This window comes from Gracilinanus agilis, chromosome 2, assembly GCF_016433145.1.
Source record: "Gracilinanus agilis isolate LMUSP501 chromosome 2, AgileGrace, whole genome shotgun sequence".
In the NCBI taxonomy this organism is placed as follows: Eukaryota; Metazoa; Chordata; class Mammalia; order Didelphimorphia; family Didelphidae; genus Gracilinanus; species Gracilinanus agilis.
Window position 1 is genome coordinate 270,569,051 of NC_058131.1, and position 18,058 is coordinate 270,587,108.

An 18,058-nucleotide genomic window follows, 5' to 3' on the forward strand; every position below is an offset into this window, starting at 1 on the left:
ACATGAGAAAGTGTTCCAAATCTCTAATAATTAGAGAAATGCAAATCAAAACAACTCTGAGGTATCACCTCACACCTAGCAGATTGGCTAAAATGAAAGGGGAGAGTAATGAATTTTGGAGGGGATGTGGCAAAATTGGGACATTAATGCATTGCTGGTGGAGTTGTGAACTGATCCAGCCATTCTGGCTGGCAATTTGGAATCATGCTCAAAGGGCTATAAAAGACTGCCTGCCCTTTGATCCAGCCATACCATTGCTGGGTTTGTACCCCAAAGAGATCATAGATAAACAGACTTGTACGAAAATATTTATAGCTGCGCTTTTTGTGGTGGCAACAAATTGGAAAAGGAGGGTATGTCCTTCAATTGGGGAATGGCTGAACAAACTGTGGTATATGCGGGTGATGGAATACTATTGTGCTAAAAGGAATAACAAACTGGAGAAGTTCCAGGCAAACTGGAGAGACCTCCGGGAACTGATGCAGAGCGAAAGGAGCAGAGCCAGAAGAACATTGTACACAGAGACTGATATACTGTGGTAAAATCAAATGTAATGGACCTCTGTACCAGCAGCAATACAATGACCCAGGACAATTCTGAGGGATTTATGGTAAAGATGCTACCCACATTCAGAGGAAGGACTGCAGGAGAGGAAACATATAAGAAAAGCAACTGCTTGAACGCACGGGTCGGGGTGGACATGATTGGGGATGTGGACTCGAAACTACCACACCAATGCAACCACCAACAATTTGGAAATAGGTCTTGATCAAGGACACATGACAAAACCAGTGGAAATGTGCGTTGGCCATGGGAGGGGGGGTTGCGGGGGGTGAAGGGGAAAGTAGGAGCATGAATCATGTAACCATGTTAAAAATGATTATTAATAAATGTTAAAAAAATAAAATCATACTATATTTAAAAAAAAAATAAACTCTGAGACAAGATGATTATCTTCTTGTTAAAAAAGCTAACAGAATCTTAGATCCCACAATTACAGTACTTACAAAAGGAGTTAACAGCTCCAGTGCTTGGTGTTGGTCACCTTTTACATCTAGAGTCCTGTGTTTAATCTCTATCAAATTGTTTTATTAAAAAAATTTTTTTTAAACCCTTACCTTCCGTCTTGGAATCAATACTGTGTACTGGTTCCAAGGCAGAAGAGTGGTAAGGACTAGGCAATGGGGGTCAAGTGACTTGCACAGGGTCACATGGTGTTTGAGGTCAGATTTAAACCTAGAACCTCCCATCTCTAGGCCTGGCTCTCAATCCACTGTCAATTTTAAGAGGCATTGAAAAACTGAATTATATCTAGAAAACGATGTCAAAGATGACAGAGGTAAACTTGAGAGTATGTTATGTGAGAAGGCAGGGAGGTGGCACAGTGAGTAGTAGAGTGCTTGGCTTAGAATCAGGAAGACTCATGAGTTTCATTGAGTTCAAATCTGGCCTCAAATATTTACTATGTGACCCTGGGCAAGTAACTTATTCCCGTTTGCCTCAATTTCCTCAGCTGTCAAATGAGCTGGTGAAGGAAATGGTAAACCATTTCAGCCAAGAAAGACTCCAAACAGGGTAATGAAGAGTTGCGACATGACTGAAAAATAACATGAGCAGAGACTGATGTTAGGAGAATATAATACTTAAAGTAGTGGGAAGATTGTCACCTGAAAAAGGTATTAGATTTTATATAATTCCTGAAGGCAAAACTAGGATGGAAAAAACCCCCCCAAACTAGGGAGAAGTTATTTGTCAGTTTTCAGCTCTATTGAGGGAGGAACTTCATAATAATTAGAGCTGCCTGAAATGTAGTAGATTTTCTTATGAGACAGTGAATTGTTCACTTCTGGAAGTATTTAAGCTTAGTCTCTATGGCCATGTTTCACGCTATAGAGGATTTCTGTATAGTGTAAGAAGCTGGATTAGGTAACTTAACCCCTCCCTTCCAATTCCATTCTACGATCCCCTGGAAACAAACTTACCTCTCTTACTCAAGTTGCTTGGCTATTTGGTTCAACTTTCCTATTAGCCTAGATAGAAGGACTCGGGCATCTTCTTTTACTTAGTATTTTTGTTGTTGTTGTTGCTTAATGATTTATAAATAAACTAAGATTGAGATTATCTGATGAGACCATATGTATTATTGGAATGATGGTCAACTTCCAGGATCACAGCTATAGAGTTGGAAGGGACCTCAGAGGCAAATGAATCAGACCACTTAATTTTGTAGATGAGGAAATTGAGGCAGAGAATTTAAATGGCTTGTTCAGGATTACAGAGTTAGTTAAATACTGAAGTTGGGATATGAACCAGGGTCTTTTTGACTTCCAAGTCCAATGCCGTCTCTTCTACACTATGCTATCTCTCCTGTTCTGAGAAGCATGCTAGTCAAGTTTAGATAGCAAAGAAAACATAGAATCTATATGTATTTTTTTTAAACCCTTAATTCTGTGTATTATCTCATAGGTAGAAGAGTGGTAAGGGTGGGCAATGGGGGGAGTCAAGTGACTTGCCCAGGGTCACACAGCTGGGAAGTATCTGAGGCCAGATTTGAACCTAGGACCTCCCGTCTCTAGGCCTGACTCTCAATTCACTGAGCTACCCAGCTGCCCCTAGAATCTATATATATTAAACATGAAAACAGTCCTGCATGGCAGTGAATAGGAAGCCTAAGGCTAATGGATTACTTGAGTTAGGGAGTTCTGAGGTATAATAGAGAGTAAGTGGGTCAGGTGTCCACACTAATTTTGGCACCAAAATGGTACACTTCTGGGAACTGAGGGCCACCAGGTTGCCTAAGGAGGAATGAATCAGCCAAGATTGGAAAAACAGAGCAGGATAAAGCTTCTGTGCCAATCTTTACTGGAATTGGGCCCATAAGAGGTTGTTGAATTTTCTGTCTGGGCCAAATGGCTCCAGTATCAAAAAAATAAAAAAGCCCCTATTAAATGCTAATTTTTTTGCTAGATGTTAGAAATCTAGATATTCTCTAACTGCACATTAAGAAGAGTAAAGGTAGTAATAGCTAAGGTCTCTCTAATGGTATCTCTCATTTCTATTCTGGTTATAGTGACAAATTTCTTAAAAGTATAAATTTATTTCTCATGGCCCTGCCTACTTTATATATATATATATATATTTTTTTTTTTTTTTGTTTAAACCCTTAACTTCTGTGTATTGTCTCATAGGTGGAAGATTGGTAAGGGTGGGCAATGGGGGTCAAGTGACCTGCCCAGGGTCACACAGCTGGGAAGTGTCTGAGGCCAGGCCCTGACTACTTTTAAGGTAACAACTAATCCTATTCATTGCATGAAAATTTAGGTATTTTGTAATGACATAGAAAGTAGATTTTTACTTCCTGAATATGTTTGCTCCAAGATCTGTTTTCTGGGGTGACAGATTCCAAAATAACAATGAAGCCCCAAATCCAGAGATGATAAAAATGTGCAAAAAGAATGATGCTAAAAAGGGATTAGAATTTATAGAAAATATCCTTAGATGTAGTAGTATATATAGTAACAAATGCAGGACTCTTGGTATGGAATGCTGCACATACTGTTAGACTGATTTTGAATGCTGGTTAGATTTGCTGAAATGACTTTTTCCGTCTCTTTGTTCAAAGGGAGAGTTTACTGGGTAGAGGAATATAGAATTAGAACTGAAGGAAGCTATAGACATACACTTGATGCTCTCTTTTGCTACTTAAAGCTTCTATACCAAATACTCATGTGATCAGTGGACTTACAAAGTATTTTCAAAGTTAGAGATAATTGTTCATTAATTACTTTTTAACTTGAATATTTCCTAATATCACATAAGACAACCTCTACTCAAAGAATTCCAGAATGGAGATGAATAAGGAAACTAAGAATATGCCCACTGCTATTAATGAATTCAAATCACTTGGCTCTGATGAATTACATCCTTCAAACCTGAAACAACTGGCAGATCTAATTACTGAGCCACTGTTGATTTCTGAAAGATTAGGAAAAACAGGAATACAACAAGAAAGGAAAGGGGCAAATGCCCCAATTGTCAAAAAAAGGGGAAAACCACAGAGTTTGGATTGTTACTTATTGGAGGCTTCAATTCTCTGTTTTTTTTTTTTTGTCCTGTCATTTTTCGCATAAAGGTCATCTTCCTTTGGAGAGAAAACAGAACCAAAATAATAGTTAATCAGCTCTACCCTCCTCTCTGCTGTCTGTGATCATCATCCTCTCTACCCCAAACAAAGCTCCTCACTTTCTTTGTTCCTATTTTTCTCCTTAAGTTTCCCTTAGTAGTCTCAGCCCACTCTGAGTATTGGCTTTCTAGAAATGGGACTGTGCCATACACCTGCATTCTCATCTTTTAAGTTTACTTCCATTTTCTGCACAGTTTTTAAACCAATACTGGTTGAAGAGTGACTTTCCTAAGCTGCTTGGTGAACATTTTCGCTTGTAGATAATTCATCTTGCACAGAAGATGAGTAATTCAAATCTTTTTATACTCCCTCATAAACCCAAACCTTTGTAAATATTGTCTTGAAGGTTTCTTGAAGATTCTCAAAGGCAGAAACTATTTTTTCATTTTTGCTTTTGTACTTACAATTCCTTTAACACAGTAAACATTTAATAAATGTTTGTTGAATTTTAAAAAGCCATATCGTTAATGAAGAAAAATACATAGTTCAGAAAAACCTAACACAAGCCATTTCTTTCTCTTTTGTCCCTTGATTGCCCATAATGCCATGGCTCACCCCAAAAAGAACTTACCTGCAGCTGTAAGAATGGAATATTGAAGAATTTATGAAGGTACTTTAAGCCAAAGCTATTCTTCATGGAAGATTCAGCATATCGAAAGTAAGAGGAACCTGGGGGTCTGTTTAAAAAAAAAAACAAGAAAATACAAGAAAAAAGGTAATGCAAAAAGAAGTTATAAAACTATTCAAGGGCACGGGATAGAAAAAAGGACAGTATTTGAATATGGAATCTGGGTAAACTTCTTCACCCAAGATAAATGCCTTTGGCATGGAGATGATATTTAACCCTAAGGGAAGGTTGTGGTTGAATATATATTCTTGAAATGAAACAAAAAAAGTGAGACAATACTCAAGTTCTTCTTAGAAATCTAAAAAAAGGTTTGACAACGTTCTTCCATGTGGAGATCTGATTGCTGACCCAGGGATTAATGGGTTACTTAATAAAAAAATCTCAAAACTTTAACTTTCTTCTTAGTTAAGGTAGATGAACAGGGATTAGATTTTAAGCATTACAAAATAACTGCTTCATATAAAGATCATGGATTTAGGTGAACAGTCTAATCTCAAGTATAGACTGATGAAGACCACAGATCTAGGAATACAAGAAAAGTAACATGCAGACTATGTGAGACAATATTTCATGACTAGTTAATTTCATGGGTGACAACATTTCAAGAAAATTTAATTTCATTAGTATGAGTATTCCTTTTATTAATGCCAACAGAAACTTCGCTACAATTTGGTATTGTCAAAAAATGTATCTTCTGGTGACCAACCCTATAGTGAACCTTTATTAATTTAGCTAGGTTAATCTTGGACAAAAGACATGTAATCCATTGCTAGAGGCCTCGTCAAAATCTTTTTATCTTGGAAGGGCCTACCAGCATGTGTACTCTTGGCATAGCCTTTAAGGATCCAAGGTCATGTCTATAATATAACAAACTGTAATAATAACAAGCTGGGTAATTTTAACTTTTTAGTGGAGACATACATATGAGACTAATGGAATCACATTTATGCATAGGGAAATGGAATTTGGGAACACAAATAGAGAAAAAGATGCAAAGAGTAAGGCTTTGAACTAGTGTCTATACTCTTAGTCAGATACATCTGGTAGATCTGTGGATTTTTATACACCAAATCTTAGAAGGAACTTCAGAGGCCATCCAACACAATCAATACCTGAAAAAGAATTGGATATGCCTAAGAAGTGGTTATCCAACCTTTTCTTGAAGACCTCCAATGAGCGGAAATCCCGTTGCCTCTCCTCATTCCAATTTTACACAGCTCTAATTGTTAGGAAGTTTTTCCTTATATCAAGGCTCAGTTTGGCTCTTTGCAATTTCCATCTGCTACTCCTAGTTCTGCTCCATGGAGTCAAACAAACCAAATCAAAATGCTCTTCCACAAAATAGCCCTAGATAGTTATTATGTCCCAAAAAATCATCTCTTCCTTAGACTTAACATCTCTAATTCCAGCAATCGGTCCTCACATTTGAACCTTTTATCATCTTGTATATCTTCCTCTGGATACTCTCTGGCTTATCAATCAATGTTTTTCCTAAAATGTAGTGCTGAGAACTGAATATAATTAATTTCTCTAGATGTAGTCTGGAGAGCAGTGTGACATAGCACTTCCTCTCTGGTTCTGAACTCTGCCTTTTCTAATAAAGCCTAATACTGCGTGCATTTTCTTGGCTGATTACCTTTTCCTCCTGGATACTATCAATTATCTAAGTTTTCATTACAATGCTCTTTCTTGGTATGCCTCCTACATGACTCCCTCCATTTCCTTTGCTGGGTCTTTATCCATGTTATCTTCACTAACAAAGACTCTGTCCTTGCGCCTCTTCTCTCTCACTTTGCACTGATGTTTCTCATACTTAGAATGCTCTTCTTCCTTGTCTTAAGAAACACTGGCTTCCTTCAAGACTCATCAAATTCAATCTTCTGCAGAAGACATTTTCCAATGTTCCCTTTTCTAAGGTTACCTTCCATTTCCTCTGAATGTATCTTGTAAAAACCTATTTATGTATATTGTTTCCCTCGTTAGAATTTAAACTCCTTAAAGTCAAGGACTATTTTATTCTTTGTACCCCTAGTACTCAGCACAGTGCCTGGAATGTAATAAGAGCTTAATAAATGCCACATCACACTTGTTGACTTATATTGAGCTTTAAGTTTGCTAAAAACACATAGATCTTTTTCTGAAGAATTATTGTATACAATACCTCCAATCTTATATTTAAAATTTTACATTTGTTCCTATTAAAACCTCATCTTATTAGATTTAGTTCAACCTGTCAATATTTTTTTGAATCCTGTTGCCCATTGGGTTAGCTATCCCTCCTAATTTTGTGTTCCCTTTAAATTGATAACCATGCCATCTTTACTTTTATGTTAACAGCACAGGGATAAGTATGGCTCTCTGAGGCACTTTAATGGAGATTTCCTTCCAAATGACACCGAACCATTTATTAATGATTTAGTCTTTGGACCTGGTCATTCAATAAACTCTAAACCCACCTAACTGTATTATTATTTTTGCCATATCTCTTTCTTTTCCACAAGAATAGCATTAGAGATGTTATCAAATGTTTCACTAAAATCTAAGTTAATTATTATAGCATTCTCCTGATCTACCAGTTTACTAACCCTGAAAAAAAAAAAAGGAATAAGCTACCATACTTACTCATCATGAAGCTACCATGGCTCTCTGTGATCCCTTGTCCTAATAAGGGATATGGTCCTTACTGTTTGAGAAGAGGTGCCACTCCACTGTTAAAAAGTGACAGTCACAGAGAACATAGAACATTTTCATTTATATGCTGAATATTTTATATGTAGGTACATTCTAGCAGCATTCAGGACCTTAAGTGCCTGCTATATAAGAGGAAATGTGTTAGGTGCTGGGGATAAGGACAACAAACAGTTCTGGCCCTCAATAATTTATGGGGTGGGGGAAAATATAACAAAAATGAAAGCTCCTTGAGGGCAGGGACTGCCTTATATTTTTTCATCTGCCCCCTCTTCCTCCCACTCCTGATACAGCACAATGCCCTGTAACATACAGGTACTCAATGAGTGTTTGATTTTGTAGGCATCTTGACCATAGGGGCACTTTTGTCTTTGTCTCTGTAACCCTGGCATGTTGCACGTAGAAGATCCTTAACAAATGTTTATTTGAATTGATTGGTATCATTTATTTGAAGGGTTTTCATCCGATACTAATGTGTACTTTGGAACACAGAATTCTTTTGTTCAATTCAAAAACCATTTGTTATGTGCTTCCTCTGTGCATGGCAATATGCTAGTGCTGGGGACATAAAGATGAGAACTGGAGAGTACTCGATTGTCCAGGTAAAGTAGAACAAAGACGAAAGTGATTATAGAAAACAAGCACTGCCTGCCACCACCTACCTGTTGAGGTTATCAATAAATTCCCGCACATCATCTGGCAGGATGACTCGGTGTTCCCCCATGTCTCTGTAGTTCCCCAGCACACACACGGGGACATGGGTCGGCACTTTGGGAAGTTCCCGAAGTATGTAGTTGAAGGTCCTTGATCATACAGGACAGGTAAAGTTATTCCAGTTTTAGCACATTGCAGTAGATTCATTTTTTTGACCTTTCTAAAAATGCTTTGCCCCCCCAAAAACTCAAGTAGAGATTTTCTTGATTAAACTGTGTTGAAGCCCAAATGCTTATTTTCCTTGGATTCTAATTAATGGCTCACCGGCATTTATGTAGCATTTTAAGGTTTGCGAAGTGCTTTACACATTTTATCTCCTTTTATCTTTAGGACAACCCTAAAAGATACGTGCTACTTTTAAATTCCATTTTAAAGAGGAGGAAAATAAGGCAGACAAGTGACTTGCCTAGGGTCACATAGAAAGAAAGTGTCTGAGACAGGATTTGAATTCAGGTCTTAATTGACTCCAGGACCAACATACTGCATCATCTAACTTACTACTTTAAATCTGGTAATAGTAATTTCAGAAATTTAGGCAATGCAAGTTACTTGAACATTTTTTTTTCTTTTAAAATACCTATGCCTTCTATTTTAGAATTAATACTAAGTACTGGTTCTAAGGCAGAAGAGTGGTAAGGGTTAGGCAATGGAGGTTAATAACTTCCCTAGGGTCACACAGTAAGTGTCTGAGGCCAGAAGTGAATCCAGATCTTTTTGACTCCAGGTCTACCACTCTACCCACTGAGCCACCTACCTGCCCTTATGCAAACTACTTTTAAAAAATGCACAAAGTACTTAAACATTTTGGACTGATTAGAGGAGCACACATAAATTAGCACAAATCTTAATTATATTTTAAAAGAAATGAGTTTTGCTGCTTTTAAGGATATACTGTACATTTAAGCTAAATGCTGGCAAAAGTTTCCAAGCAGATATTCATTAAATCATTTATCAAGTCATTACTATATGTCAGGCACTGTGTCTGTGCTAGGGATACAAGATGAAAATGGCTCTAACCATTTGAACAGATGAAGTACATCTGTTATATTACATAAGCATAATTATATAAATATCATGCTAATGTCATTTACACAATTTGTTCTCTAATGTAGTTTGATAGCTTATTTTAAATTTTTGAGAGAACTTTCCTTTGCACATTTCAAAAGTAATTAACTCTAGGTCAAGTAATCAAATTCTGAATACAGTTCAAATTAACAAAGCATTACTATACCTATTGCTCAGAACAACTTTTTTTTTTAAATTAAAAACAAACAACCTTTACCTTCTGTCTTAGAATCATTACTGTGTATTGGTTCTAAGGCAGAAGAGTGGTAAGGGCTAGGCAATGGGGGTCAAGTGACTTGCCCAGGGTCATACAGCTAGGAAGTATCTGAGGCTAGATCTAAACCTAGGACCTCCTGTCTCTAGGCCTGGCTCTCAATCCACTGAGTCATCTAGTTGCCCTCACAACTTCTGTTTAACTTTTAGAATCTTTGTAACTAATAAAGGATAACTTATTTGGGCTTTGACTTTATAATCAGGAATGTTAGTATTAAGTCTTAGAACTCATATGGTTAGAGAAAAGAAAAGACATACACTTTAAAATGAATTAGGTAAAAGCATTTCTAGCAATATATTGGAAAACATTTTGAAAGCAACATTTTGACTGATTTAGTCAACTATAATAATCAGATCCTAGGGAATAGTGATTCCAACAAATTCTAAAAGCTAACAAATTCTCCTATATAAGGTTAGTGACTGTGTTTTAAGTAATTGAGAGAAATGTCACTTGTATTACAGTGACCTTACATGCCACCTTCTGTAAGTTTTTGAGACAAAGAGAAAGATCTGATGGAATGTTTCTATTGATAAACTAATAACCTGTCCTTGGGTGTTAACTAAACTACAAGCAACAGTTATTGGGATATTTGGCTAAAGCTAACCAGTCTACCACAGATTATACAATCCAAAGGTGTTGTAGAACAGATGGAAATAAACTAAATGGAAAATCCCATGATCCAAATGAAAAAGCTTCACTCTGTCTTATAAGTTGATACATTAAGTTTGGGAGCTCCTTGCATAATCAGCAGCTACTGCTGTTTTTCACATGCGATATTCCTTTTTCATGTTTGTACATTACTAAACTTCAAATAAATTCCTATAGGAGTAAGATGCATGCTAATTACCAATTGAATAAAAATATTTTCCTTTAATCCATGTAAAATGGATTTTTAAATATGATTTCTTGCCCCTGTACTAACTTATTCATTCTTTGGTGGAACTCTGATCTTATTAATGCAAGGCCTCCCTTTCAGTAGTTCAAATCATAAACCATTCTCAAATCATCTAGTCTAATGTGTTTCCATGTCCTCTTGTAAAACTTCAAGAAGGTGTCTGTCCACTTAACATGATGGAATTGTATTGTTACCAATGGAGTAGATGGACTATTCCTCACTTTCTACATAAACAGTCCACTTCCTTTTCTAGTCAAACATTTCTCTGATAACCTTCTGCTGTTTCTCCTGCATAATTTGTATGCAGAAGTCTATTTATTCCTATCATTTATTTCTTATTGCCCTTTGGGTAAACTGTAACTTTGTACTCCATGCTTTGAAGGAATAGGGTCAGGGATAGGATCTCAGTATAGGGAACTCTGTGGTGAGAAACTCCCTTTACCAGTACAAGTTGACACATTATTTGCAACTCATAGTGTTAGTATTGATATAGATTCACTGTCTATGATGTTTTTTCAATGTGATTTCCTTCCTTATCTCTTCTGATTAGATCAATTTTTCCTTTTGTTTTGTTTGAGATCATGATTGCTACTCCTGATTTTTTTTTTACTTTGGCTGAAGCATAACAGATTCTGCTTCAGCCTTTTATTTTTACTTTGTGTGTGTCTTCTTGCTTTAAATGTATTTCTTGTAGATGCTATATTGTGGGATTTTGCTTTTTAATCCATTGTGCTATCCTATTCATCTTATTCACAATCACAGTTATGATTACTAATTGTGTTTTGCAACTAAGTCTTAAGAGAGCTGCTTGGGAACATTGAAAGGTTAACATGATTTGCTTAGAATCATAAAATCTGTATGTGTCAGAAGCAGAACTTGAACTTAGGTCTTCCTGGTTCTGAGGCCAGCTTTCTATCCACTATGACAGACTGCCTCTCATCACAAGACCACTGGCATTAAAAATGTTGAATTTCTGTTTTGAGAAGCTTAGAATCATTAAAAATTCTGCTTAATTTCCTAAACGCAATCTAGCTGATTCTCTTCTTCCTGTCCAGGTTACTATCCATCTACATTGTATGCTCAATATATATATGTAATGGATCACCTTTATAGTTGTTCATCTAACTGTAACATCTGGTCTGGATAAAAGACTTTAAAAATGGCCAAACTATTTTGAGTGATTATGAATTTGTAATATTCTAGGGCTTGAGGCAATTAGCATAGTCATCTGAAAGTAGCATTTAAAAGACCTTACAATTTAGAGGGAACCCTTCTTTTATCTGAAGTGTTGGCCACCCTTCAAGGCAATGACAAACACCGGTGGTGAGCATATTGCCTCCACATTTTGTGTCCATTTTGACATTAATAATCCAAGGTTTGAACAAAGTTTCTTCAAGTATAAAATGAAGCATCTACTTCACAGGACTGTTATGAGGATCAAATGAGATTAAAATTTGGAAAGTCTCGGAAAGCCTTAATGTCAATACATGTGTGATTTTTACATAAGCAGAGGAAACACAAGCTTGTTGGAAGTTAATTTTAAGGCTGCATTTTGCTCTATGAACTCAAAATTGATTACAGAATCAACAAAAGGGATCTTTTTGGGTTATTTTCTGAATTTTAAATTATATAACTATAAATATGTGGTCTAGTGTAGTATATTGTTTGAAAAAGCCTGTGGTTCCCCTCTCTTTCAGCAAGGAGGTCCTCAATTCTAGTGTAGATCATTGTCATAAAGTAAGTATCTGGCTCAGTAGTCTCTCACTTTCTGAACTTTCTCCCTTCTTTGAGATAGTAATACTCTCCTCCTTTTACCCCCCCTCCCCAAATCTTTGGCATTATTCTTTATTTCCAAATATCCTGAAAATCCATCTCTTAGAGCATTCAGAATTGTGCTGTGTTCAGGACAAATCTCTTCTTGGTTTACTTTGTGCGCTCCTGCTTCTTTTTAATGTTTTCTTAGACATTGCAAATTCTTTATGCTGCAAATCGAGGACTGAGATGTTAAAGTCCAAATATGGGAGATGCATTATTAATGAAGAGGAAGAATTTGCTTACAGAAATGATGAAAGATATTTCCATTTTTATGACATCATCTTTCTTTTCATTTCATTTTTAACCACTCCTGGGGTGATCAGGTTTAATTAGGCCCCATACCAAACTATTACAATCATATTGTCTCTCTATCTAATCATGTTATTTTATGTGGTTATATTCAATTCAATTAAATAAGAATTTACTAAATGACAGTCACCATGCTGGGTACTGGCACAAAGATGAAACAGACCCTTCACTCAAAGAGCTTAAATTCTACTGCTGAGAGATATGCAAAGAGGAGCAAATACAAATATATACAAAGTAAATACAAAGTCATTAGGAGAAAGAGAACACTAACATCTAGACATGGGCAATCAGGAAACATTTCGTGTAGGAAGCATTTAAGTTTAAGTCTTAAAGGGAGATTGGGATTCCAAGAGTCAGAAGAATGGCATTTCTGGTATAAGGAGCAATGAGTGCAAAGAGAGATGCAGAAGATAGATTATGGAATATAGGAAACAGAAAGTAGGCCAGTTAGCTGGTATATAAAATGTGTGAGTGAAATAATGTGAACTCGGTCTAGAAAAAGATTGAAAAGGGCTAAATAGAGGAGCTTGCATTTCTTTCTACCAGTAATAGGGAATTACTGAAACTTCTTGAGAAGGGGAATAACAAGGTCAGATCTCTGCTTTAGGACTATCTATACTTGGTAGCTATATGGAGAATGGATGAGTGAGGAGAGAGAGATTGAAAATAGGGAACAATCAGGAAACTATGACAAGTTTTCTTAAGGTGATAAAAACTTGAAATAGGATAGTGAGAAGAGAGAAAGGCTATCAGAGCATATGTGGAAGTAGAATAAAAAAGACTTGGCAATTGATTAGATATAGGGGGAGGAGGGATGAGGAAAAGTAAAGAATTGAAGATGACTCCAAGGTTAGGAATTTGGGTACTTGGAAAGGTAATGGTATGCTTTACAGCAGTGATTCCCAAAGTGGGCACCACCGCCCCCTGGTGGGTGCTGCAGCGATCCAGGAAGGCGGCGATGGCCACAGGTGCATTTGGGGGCAGTGAATAACTGTAAGGGGGTGGTGATAGTATGTGACAGGGAGTGCTAAGTAATATTTTTTTCTGGAAAGGGGGCGGTAGGCCAAAAAAGTTTGGGAACCACTGATTTACAGCAACAGTTAACTTAGGAAGAGATTATTTAAGGGGAGGTAATTAATCTTTCTGAGGGCTCAAGAGAAAGATTGTATATCATAAACATAGAAAAAACCGAACTAATGGGAGCTGAAGTGATTATCCAGAGGATGTATACTGAAAGAAGAGATGAGGGTCCAGAATAGAGTCCTGTGCGAGCTCTCATGTTTGTATCAATAAGGATGGGACATGAGATTAATAAGACAAGAAAAGAAACTCCCAGACAGATAGGAAGGGAACAAAGAGAATGGAGTCAGGCAAGCAAAGGGAGATATGTAGAAGGGGGCAAATATGGTCAATACAGGCATAAAGTCAAAAATGATGAGGGCTGAGACTTTTCTTATATATTCTAAATCCATCAGATTTAGCAATTAAAAGGTGGGTAAACCTTGAAAAGAATGGCTTCAGTTAAACAGTATTGTCAAAAAATCAGACTGCAAAGGGATGGAAGTAGAAAGCATATATGCAAACAGCTTTTTCTAGGAATTTGGTTGTTAAGGGGAGAAGAAATACAGAAAAACTGTACCAAAGAGATGGAGACCAAGGGGATGCCCATCAGTTGGGGGATGGCTGAACAAATTAGGAAAATGAATGTAATGGAATAGGCACTAAGCCATAAGAAATGATGAAAAGAATGGTTTCAGAGAAACCTGGAAAGATTTATATAAAATTTACACAGTAACAACAACATTGTAAAGAAAAATAATTTGGAAAGACTTAAGAATTCTAATCAGTGCAGTCCAATTCAGAGGATTGGTGATGAAGTATGCTGCCTACCTCCTGAGAGGGAATGATAGATACAATGCGCAAAATGAGACATACATTTTTTGACATGGTAAATATGTGTAAATTTGTTACAAGGATGTTTTTAGAGGACATTCAAGAGGGAAGGAAAGAGTTCATGATGGCATTGCCAAAAAATAAATGAAGGTCAATTGAAACATTTAAAAATGCACAGAAAAGAAATTCAGATGGAATTACAAGATGACAGCCTGGGAAGTAACATGTTGTACCATATTCCAATACTACATTCCAAATGGGATACATGGCCTTAATATTAAAGATCAGACAAAAAATTACAAGAGGAGCATACCCTGAAAAATGGCAAAGTTAAAAAAATGGCAATAGTTAATATGTGTGTGTGGGGGTAGGGTGGGGTGGGAATACTTATATACTTATACATTACTGGTGGAGCTATGTACTGGTAAAACTATTTTGGAATTCTACAAAGAAAGCAGAGAAAATGTCCATATTCTTTGATCCAAAGATTCCAATATTGAGACTGTATATTGTGAAAGGGAATTTTTATTCCCTTTGTCTATTTTAAGTTAATCAATCAAGAACTTAAAAGTGTCCTTACTTAACACTTGTTAAGTCACTAACAAAGAAAGTTCAGTCCTAAAAGGCCACAAGCACTGCCCTGCCCCGGGCAGTGCTAAGCAAATTGGGAGGCTGTGATTGGTTCCTGTGAAGTGGGAAATATAGGAAGGAGGTAGAAAATATCACCTAGCTAAAATACCCTAAGTTCTAATGCTAGAGCCTCCAGACGGTGAATGCAAATCCGAATGTGAATCTCACAAGAATCCAATGTCTGGATCAGGAAGCCAAAAGACATTGAAAAAACCACCAACGACATTCAGCGCACATGAGGCCAAGACCACTAAGAATCCCACCATAGCCCATGCTCCCTAGGCTAAAGGCTGCCAATAACGAAGAGTCAAGAATTCAGTGCCAAGCCTGAAGAGCAAGAATGAAGACCCTGAATCTCTCTCAGGTTCCTGCATATATGTTTTCTCCACCCATCAGCTCTCCTCTCACATCTCAATCACAGCCTTTCAATTTGTCTGGGGAGGGGAGGGGGAAGAGAGAGGAGGAGGCAGTGCTTGTGGCCTTTTAGGGAGTGAACTTTCTTTGTTAGTGACTTACTAAGTGTTAAGTAGGGATACTTTAAGTTCTTGATTGATTGACTTAAAATAGAAAAAGGGAATAAAAATTCCTTTTAACAATCCCAATCAAGCCATTAAAAACAAAGTTCCTATATATGCCAAAATATTTAAGAGCAGCACTTTTTGTGATAGCAAAGAATTGGAAACAAAGTAAATACTCATCAATCAGAGAATGACTAAATAAATTGTTGTGCATGAATTTAATGGAATATTACTGGGCTAGGATGGAATCTGATGTGTACAAGGAAGTATGGAAAAAGCTATCTGAATTGAAGCAGAGTTTATTTAGTAACCTAAGCCAAGAAAACAATATACAAAATTAGTACAACAATTTAAATGGAAAGAACCTCCCCCCCAAAATAAGCAAATGTTGCAAATTTATAAAGTAGTATGGTTCAAAAGAGATGAGTGAATACTCTCAAATCACCCCCTTGAGGAGGTGGAAGGTGACACTGTACTTTTTGCACATGTTTTTTACTTTATTCAATGTATTATTTGAATATAGTGATTTTTTTCTTCTTATTTTGATTTGTTTTTGGGGTTACTTTAAAAACAATATTTGTTATACAGGATGGTTCTGAGAGGGGGAACAGGCAAATGTGGGACGAATATTGAGGGAAACTTGATGATATATATAAAAAACAATATCAATAAAAACTTGTTGAAAACAAGTGATATGTTAAAATTAAACATGTATATATTCAAAGTAAGCTATGTGAAATGGAGATGCATTATTTCACATATCCTCTTTTTCTGCTTCATATATGGAAATGGTTTCTTTTTTTACTTTGTGTTCATTACATTCTTTTTTTTTTTCTTTTTCTTTTTTGTTTAAACCCTTAACTTCTGTGTATTGTCTCATAGGTGGAAGATTGGTAAGGGTGGGCAATGGGGGTCAAGTGACTTGCCCAGGATCACCCAGCTGGGAAGTGTCTGAGGCCAGATTTGAACCTAGGACCTTCCATCTCTAGGCCTGACTCTCAATCTACTGAGCTAACCAGCTGCCCCTGTTCATTACATTCTAAACAAAAACTTAAAAAAAAAAAAGAAGACATGAAGGAGGGGCATTAAGTGACAGTTTTTTAAGGATGGGGAGATATGGTATGTTTGAAGGCAGCAGGTAAGTAATAGTGGATACTGACTAAATATTACAGAAGAAATGAGGAAAGAAAGGTAAGCGAGGTTCAAAGGCAAAAAGAAGGTCAATTATTGAAAATTAAAGTCAATAAACTTAAGTGCCCACAATGTGCCAGACACAGTCTAAGCTCTGAAGATATGAAGAATGGTAAAAAACAATCCTCCTTGAGCTCACAAAAAAATATTCATAGCCGCGTTCTTTGTGGTGGCAACAAATTGGAAAACGAGGGGATGCCCCTCAATTGGGAAATGGCTGAACAAATTGTGTTATATGATGGTGATGAAATACTATTGTGCTATTCGGAACAATAAACTGTTTGATTTCCATATGAGCTGGAAAGACCTCCACGAACTGATGTGGAGTGAAATAAGCAGAACCAGGAGAACACTGCACACAGAGACTGAAACATTGGGGGACAATCATATGTAATCAACTTTGCTACTGATAGCAAAATGCAATGATCCAGGACAATCCTGAGGGACTTAAGAGAAGGAATATTATCCACATCAAGAGAAAGAACTGTGGGAGTAGAAATCTAGAAGGAAAACATTTGATTTTTCACTTGTTTATATGGGTACTGGATATTGGGTTTTGGCTTTTAAAAGATTATTACAAAAATTAATATGGAAATAGGTATTGATTGATAATACATATATATCCCAGTGGAATTGCTTGTCAGCTCTGGGAAGGGGGAGGGTAAAAAGGGAGAGAAAATACATGAATCATGTAACCACGGAAAAATACTTAAATTTAAAAAAATCTATATGAACAAGCAATACACAAGATAAATAGGAAAAAAAAATCAAGATTGAAAGCACTTTGAACTAAGAGAAATCGGGAAAAACTTCCTATGGAATACAGGACTTAAGCTGGGACTTGAAGTAGGCCAGGGAAGGGGGCAGCTGGGTACCTCAGTGGATTGAGAGCCAGGCCTAGAGACAGAAGGTCCTGGGTTCAAATCTGACTTCAGACACTTCCTAGTTGGGTGACCCTGAGCAAGTCATTTAACCCTCACTGCCTAACTCTTACCACTCTTCTGCCTTGGATCCAATAAATAGTATTGATTCTAAGGTGGAAGGTAAGGGTTTAAAGGGAAAAGAAAGGAAGAGAAGAGCCAAAGAAGCCAGAAGGTAGAGATGAAGAGGGAGACTCTCCATTTGTGAGGGAAAATTAGAAAAATGCCCAGTTGAGGAGGAGTGTCTCAGGGAAGGAATAGCAAGGAGGCCAGTGTTGCTGGACTGATGATTATATGGGGGGGGGGGGGATAAAGGTGTAAAAAGAATGGAAAGG

The 18,058-nt window shown here is 36.9% G+C and overlaps 1 protein-coding gene across 1 annotated transcript in view; it reads right to left on the minus strand.

Moving 5' to 3' along the window:
- The window catches only part of RABL6 (RAB, member RAS oncogene family like 6), a 79,142-nt gene that overhangs the window by 28,840 nt on the left and 32,244 nt on the right, over positions 1–18,058 (minus strand). Inside the window, exons 6-7 of the mRNA XM_044663932.1 lie at positions 8,162–8,302; positions 4,755–4,860 (exon numbers count right to left, since the gene is read on the minus strand). Coding sequence (XP_044519867.1) covers positions 4,755–4,860; positions 8,162–8,302 — 247 coding nt within the window. The remainder of the gene's footprint in view (positions 1–4,754; positions 4,861–8,161; positions 8,303–18,058) is intronic.